Here is a 7,393-nt window from a genome sequence, read left to right as displayed (position 1 = left end):
GCAGGAGAATCGCTTGAACCTGGGAGGCGGAGGTTGCAGTGACCCAAGATTGTGCCACTGCACTTCAGTCTGGGCGACAGAGTGAGATTCTGTCTCAAACAAACAAACCAAACCAAACCCTTATCACTGAAGGTAATTCATTAATAGGCTTGAACTCCTTTAGAGATTCTTCATTGGGTAGGCCAAAGTCATAAATATTTTTACCAATTGTATGAATGTTATGCTGACGGCTGTGTTCTTAGGTCAGTTAACTCCATATTACACAGGGTCTCACTCTGTCACCCAGGCTGGACACAATCTCGGCTCACTGCAACCTCTACCTCCTGGGCTCAAGCTTTCCCCCCGCCTCAGCCCCACAAGTAGCTGGGACTACAGGCACAAGCCTCCACGCCTGGCTGATTTTTGTATTTTTTTGTAGAGACTGGGTTTCACTATGTTGCCCAGGCTGCTCTTGCATTCCTGAGGTCAAGCGATCCACCCGTCTCAGCCTCCCAAAGTGCTGGGATTACAGGCGTGAGCCACTGCACCTGGCTACATGTTGACTCTTGTCTTTTGAAAGGAATATCCTATTTTAAATTTAAATGATTTTTCCTAATTAGGAAACAGTCTACAGTATTGTGAGATGCATCAGATGTGTGTGTGTGTGCATACAGTTGTTTAATATTAATGTATATAATTTGTTGAAAATAAAAGTGGTTATGTGTTTCCTTTCAGAATCAAGCTTCCATATGTTTCCCTATCAGTCTCAGATAGCAGTTTTCAAAGAGTTTCTACTAAGAGCAACAAAGTATAACAAGTTACAAATGCTTGGAGATGATCTGAGAACTGATAAGAAGATAATTCTGGTTGAAGTAAGGACAAATTTTAAAATCTTTATTTTATTTTATTTTATTTTTTATTTGAGACGGAGTCTTGCTCTGTCAGTGTCACCCAGGCTGGAGTGCAGTGGCGCAATCTTGGCTCACTGCAAGCTCCACCTCCCAGGTTTACGCCATTCTCCTGCCTCAGCCTCCCCATTAGCTGGGACTACAGGCGCCCGCCACCATGCCCAGCTAATTTTTTCTATTTTTTAGTAGAGACGGGTTTCACCATGTTAGCTAGGATGATGTCGATCTCCTGACACCTCATGATCTGCCCGCCATGGCCTCCCAAAGCGCTGGGATTATAGGCGTGAGCCATTGTGCTTGGCCTAAAATCTTTTTTTTTTTTTTTTTGAGACAGTCTTGCTTTAACCCCTAGGTTGGAGTGCGGTGGTGCGGTCTTGGCTCACTACAACCTCCACCTCCTGGGTTGAAACAATTCTCATGCCTCAGCCTCCCCGAGTAGCAGGGATTACAGGAACCTGCCACCATGCCGGCCTAATTTTTGTATATTTAGTAGAGATGGAGTTTTGCCATGTTGGCCAGGCTGGTCGCGAACTCCTGACCTCAAGGTAATCTGCCTGCCTTGGCCTCCCGAGTGCTGGGATTACACATGTGAGCCACTGCACCCAGCCAACTTTTAAAATCTTGCTGTAGGTATTGACTGAACAATTGTGAGATATATCTTACATGATAATGTTAATTGTCTCTATAGTAGTGATATTGGTAAAATACAACACAAAGGCTTTGTAATAGAAACCTAAAGTCTTTTTTAGTAAACTTGAATGGAATAGCTGTAGGATAAGGAACGTTAAAATTTTAATGGTTTAAGTATAGAAAAACAAAAGAAAAGTTTGAAAAATTACTTCCTAGTGAAAATACTGTAACTGGAAAGTAACCGTAAGAAATTTGGTCTAAAAATTGGGATCCCCTTTGATGTATATTACACAGGGTCTCACTCTGTCACCCAGGCTGGACACAATCTCGGCTCACTGCAACCTCTACCTCTTGGGCTCAAGCTATTCCCCCCGCCTCAGCCCCGCAAGTAGCTGGGACTACAGGCACAAGCCTCCGCGTCTGGCTAATGTTTGTATTTTTTTGTAGAGACCAGGTTTCACCATGTTGCCCAGGCTGCTCTTGCATTCCTGAGGGTATCATTCCTGGGGTATCATCTATTTCATGTTTCCCTTCGCTTCTATGAAAGTTCTGTTTAAAATACATTGAATAAATATTTTTTTGCCTATCTCAATAAATATGAATCTGAAAAATAAATTTGCAATGGAATAAAACTATACTATTATTTATTTTTTATTTTCAATAGGATTTACCTAACCAGTTTTATCGGGATTCTCATACTTTACATGAAGTTCTAAGGTAGGTTTCAGTGAAGTATTCTAAAACTCCAAATTAAATGAGAAGTGGCTTAAATTTCAACATTGCTGTATTTTGTTATTTTAGGAAGTATGTGAGGATTGGTCGATGTCCTCTTATATTTGTAATCTCGGACAGTCTCAGTGGAGATAATAATCAAAGGTTATTGTTTCCCAAAGAAATTCAGGAAGAGTGTTCTATCTCAAATATTAGGTAAGAAAGAAATTTTTGCTTATAAAGGTCACATACGTATTATATTTTTAAATTAATCATTTAACTGCTGTCTTTCTTTATAAAACTTTTAGTTTCAACCCTGTGGCACCAACAATTATGATGAAATTTCTTAATCGAATAGTGACTATAGAAGCTAACAAGGTAAGTCTCTGATTAATTAAACCTCACTTGATAACTATAGAAAGCCCAGCTTAAATAGTGTTATGTAAACTGAAGGAGTTGGAAACATGTATTATTTTAATTTTTTAGAATTAAAGCATTTTATTATATTCATAAGGCATACATGTCATTTTAGCAAATGTAGGAAATACTGATTTTCAAAATCTTTAATATTTTTCTATTAAACTTTCACTTTCACATTGAGGTAAATTTTTCTTTTGCTTGGTTTACTGTTCTAAATTGTGTCTATCATCAAGAAAATGTTTTCTGGCATGTAGGTGTGGTAGTTATCAACAATTCAACTCTTCCTGTTATCCTATTGTCACTTTTTAATTTTGACATTTTTTTAAATTGTAGTGAAAAACATGTATCATAAAATTTATCAACTTAACCATTTTCAAAGATACAGTTCATTAAAGTATATTTACATTCATATACAGCTGTTGTCACTTTTTTTTTTTTTTTGAGACAAGGTCTCACTCTTTTGCTCAGGCTGGACTATAGTGGCATAATCATTGCTCACTGCAGCCTCGACCTCTTGGGCTCAAGTGTTCCTCCCACCTCAACCTCACAAGCAGCTGGGACTGCAGGCTGGTACCACCATGCCTGGCTAATTTTTTAATTTTTTTTTAGAGACAGGGTCTCCCTGTATTGCCCAGGCTAGTCTTGAATTCCTGGCTCAAGTGATCCTCCCTCCTCAGCCTCTGAAAGTGCTGAGATTTCAGGCATGAGCCCATGTGCCCGGCCTTGTTTCACTTTTAGTACGTCATTTTTTTCTATATCTCAAATCAAGATGATGTTAAAAAAAAACTGATGGACCTTCTGCTCTCAGCATCATGGTTCTAGGGAATCCTACTGGTATAAATCAACCAAATCTTGCATGAAACATAATTTTTGTTGCACTGCTAGGACCACAGGAACTGAGGGAAGTCTCCAAGGGAGAGGTTGTTTTGAGGATTAAACACGTTAGTGTAGAGCACCTAACTGAATAACAGATATTAATAGTGAAAAATGAGAAACAAACTGAGTCCTGTAATACGGGAAGCAATTACTGTGATGAATTATTATGCCATTAGTGTTTTGAAAATATTTAATGGGTCAGGTGCAGTGGCTCACGCCTGTAATCCTAGCACTTTGGGAGGCCGAGGTGGGTGTATCAGCTGAGGTCAGGAGTTCATGACCATCCTGGCCAACAGGTGAAACCTCATCTCTAATAAAAATATAAAAATTAGCCGGGTGCGGTGGCAGGTGCCTATAATCTCGGCTACTCAGGAGGCTGAGGCAGGAGAATCTCTTGAACCCAGGGGGTGGAGGTTGCAGTGAGCCAAGATTGCACTACTTCACTCCGTCCTGGGCAACAAGAGCGAAACTCCGTATCCCCCACCCAAAAAAAAGAAAAAAAAATTACCTGGTCATGGTGGTATGCTCCTGTAGTCCCAGCTACTCAGAAGCCTTAGGCAGGATGGTCACTGGAGCCTAGGAGTTTGAGACTGCCGTGATCTAGATGACATGACTGTAGTCTGTCGTGGACAGACCTAGACCCTGTCTCTAAAAGAAAATCTACATTCTCTACTATAAGCGTGAGAACTGCAAATTGAGCCATGGTGCATGCCTGTAGTCCCAGCTACAAAGGCTGACAGCGGTGGGAGGATTAGTTGAGCCAGGGAGCTCAAGACCAGCCCAGGTGTGATATAGTAACACCTTCTGTCAAAACAAAAATTTTTTTTTTTTAGTGAATTGATTAGTTCAAGTGGCTCCGGTTTAAAAAAGACGAAGAAGAAATAATTGGTGTAATCGTGGCTTTTTCATCCTCACCAGACTGTATAATGTGTTGAAAACCTTAGTAAAGGAATTTTCATGTAAATTTCATAAATTTGTCAGATTATTTTGTGTATATTTAGTTTTATCACATTCTATTGCATTTTGAGGGTTTGTGTGTGTGTGTGTATGTACATATATATGTTACATATTTGTGTGTATATAGTGAGAGAGTAAAAACTTCAAAATACAACCTGGTCAAAGTGAAAAAGTAAAACAATACATTATTTAATATTTCCTGAAAGTATACCTTAAACTGTAGTAAGTCATTGAAGCTTGTACCATTCATAGACCAGTGTTTAACATGGAGGCTTTTTAGTTTTTTATTATTATTTTAAGATAAGTGTTTTTTTCTGGCTCTATAGCCCAGGCTAGAGTGCAGTGGCAAGATCATAGCTCACTGCAGCCTTCATCTCCAGGGCTCAAGTGATCCTCCCACTTCAGCCTCCCGAGTAGCAGGGAATACAGGCGCATGCCACCATGCCCAGCTAATTGTTTTGATTTTTTGTAGAGATGAGGTCTTACTACCTTGCCTAGGCTGGTCTCAAACTCCTGAGCTCAAGTGATCCTCCTACCTCAGCCTCCTAAATTGCTGAGATTATGGGAATGTGCCACTGTTCCCAGCCCTTTTTAGTATTTAAGTTTAAAAGAATCTAATTTACTTTAATTAAGTTTAGAAAATAGGTTGGGGTTTTTTTTTGTTGTTATTTTTAAGAAAATACTTTTTTAAAAATTTAATTTTCTTATTTTAGAATGGAGGAAAAATTACTGTCCCTGACAAAACTTCTCTAGAGTTGCTCTGTCAAGGATGTTCTGGTGATATCAGAAGTGCAATAAACAGCCTCCAGTTTTCTTCTTCAAAAGGTAACTATGGAAGATACAGTCATGTGGCATTATATAGGTGACTGACTTTCTCTTAATTCATTCAATGTAATCAAACGTTTTAACTTATATTTGGTCTATACCTATTTATCCTTCTTTGTTATTGAGACAGTGGCTTAAAATTAAATATATACTCATGCATATATACCCTTCTATGAATATGTTGTAGTATATATCCTTGTTTCTGTTTGAGATAGTTTACCTTTCAAAGTTAATTTAGAACGAGATTTCCTGGATAAAAATTCTGCCTCTGCCACTTACCAGTTATATAGTCCTATGCAGGTGACTCTATGTTTCTCTGCCTCTGTTTTCTCACCTTTCATGTGAGCACTTACTTCTTAGGGTCCTATGAAGAATATGTGAGGTGATACTTCCAGAGTGCTTCTTACAGTGCTTGATTCATATTAAGTGCTCAATAAATGGCCAGCCATTAATCAGTTTAATAATACTTTTGAAATTATTATTATTTATTTTGAGACGGAGTCTCACTCTGCCGCCCAGGCTGGAGTGCAGTGGTGTGATCTCAGCTCACTGCAAGCTCTGCCTCCCGGTTTCATGCCATTCTGCCTCAGCCTCCTGAGTAGCTGGGACTACAGGCACCTGCCACTGGGCCCGGCTAATTTTTTTGTATTTTAAATAGAAATGGGGTTTCACTGTCTTAGCCAGGATGGTTGCGATCTCCTAACCTCAAGATCCGCCCTCCTCGGCCCCCCAAAGTGCTGGGATTATAGGCATGAGCCACCGTGCCCGGCCTGAAATTATTTTTATAATTATTTATGAGACATGTTTAGTAAATTTATTTCCTGTTAATATTGAAACATGTAAATTTATGAGATATGTTTAATAAATTTCCTGTTAATATGTAAAAAGATGTAGTAAAAAGATAGTTTCACTAATGGCAGTGAGTTACATTTTTACTGTAATGATCATAGTTTACTGCATAGTCCTCCTTCAGAAGACATTTAGCAGACTACTTACTTAATGCTTAACATTGACAAATTGACATTAAAGAGTGGGCCAAGAACTATGTTAGCAATTATGTTTTTTTCATTTAATTCTCATATCAACCTAATGAGATAGACAGTACTTTGATTCAAATCCAGATCCTGTGCTCTTTCTGCTGTTCGAGGTAGCTTTTAAGTCATGCACTCTTGAGTTCTAAATAGTAGACTTAAAAATGAAACTTGGGGCAAGCATGGTGACTCATGCCTGAAGCCAAGGTGGGTGGATCACTTGAGCCTAGGAGTTTGAAACAAGCCTGGGCAACATAACAAGACCTTGTCTCTACAAAAAAATTAAGAAAAAAAATTAAAAACCCGAGAAATTTGATCACATGCGTATTCATAAATTGGATACTCTCAACATCAGTAGAGAGGTTGTTAAACATACACTGCAGAACCAGACTGCCTGGATTCCAGTCATTCACTCACTGATGACCTTGAGCCAATTACTTCACCTCTTTGTATCTCATTTCATTAACTGTCTAATAATAATTGGTCAGGTGCAGTGGCTCTCACCTGTTATCCCAACACTATAGGAGACTGAGGTAGAAGGAAGCTTCAACCTCAAGAGTCTGATACCAGCCCAACATAGCGAGACCTCATCTCTAATTATAAAAATATATATATAGCCAGCATAGTGGTGCATACCTGTAGTCCCAGATACTTGAGAGGCTGAGGTGGGAGGATCACTTGAGCCTGAAGGTTGAGGCTTCAGTGAGCTATGATTGCGCCACTGTACTCCAGACTGGGTGATAGAGCCAGACCCTGTGTCAAAAAAAAAAAAAGGCCAGGCATGGTGGGTCACGCCTGTAATCCCAGCACTTGGGGAGGCTAAGTCGGGTGGTTGGGAGGTCGTGACCAGCCTGACCAACATGGTGAAACTCCATCTCTGCTGAAAATACAAAAATTTAGCCGGGCATATGCCTGTAATCCCAGCTGCTTGGGAGGCTGAAGCAGGAGAATTGCTTGAACCCAGGAGGCAGAGGGTGTGTTGAGCCGAGATGGCACCACTGCACTCCAGCCTGGGCAACAGAGTGAGACTCCATCTCAAAAAAAAAAAAAAAAAAA

At 39.7% G+C, this 7,393-nt stretch overlaps 1 protein-coding gene across 6 annotated transcripts in view; it reads left to right on the top strand.

The window, feature by feature from the left end:
• Positions 1–7,393, top strand: part of RAD17 (RAD17 homolog (S. pombe)) — a 67,203-nt gene that overhangs the window by 25,234 nt on the left and 34,576 nt on the right. For all 6 annotated transcript variants that reach the window (XM_011985266.1, XM_011985264.1, XM_011985268.1 and 3 more), the window contains 5 exons: positions 715–851; positions 2,182–2,234; positions 2,319–2,444; positions 2,537–2,606; positions 5,195–5,306. In XM_011985266.1, coding sequence (XP_011840656.1) covers positions 715–851; positions 2,182–2,234; positions 2,319–2,444; positions 2,537–2,606; positions 5,195–5,306 — 498 coding nt within the window. The remainder of the gene's footprint in view (positions 1–714; positions 852–2,181; positions 2,235–2,318; positions 2,445–2,536; positions 2,607–5,194; positions 5,307–7,393) is intronic.

This window comes from Mandrillus leucophaeus, unplaced genomic scaffold, assembly GCF_000951045.1.
Source record: "Mandrillus leucophaeus isolate KB7577 unplaced genomic scaffold, Mleu.le_1.0 Scaffold281, whole genome shotgun sequence".
Lineage (NCBI taxonomy): Eukaryota > Metazoa > Chordata > Mammalia > Primates > Cercopithecidae > Mandrillus > Mandrillus leucophaeus.
The sequence above is the reverse complement of the archived record's forward strand: the minus strand, read 5'-3'. Positions and strand labels throughout refer to the sequence as shown.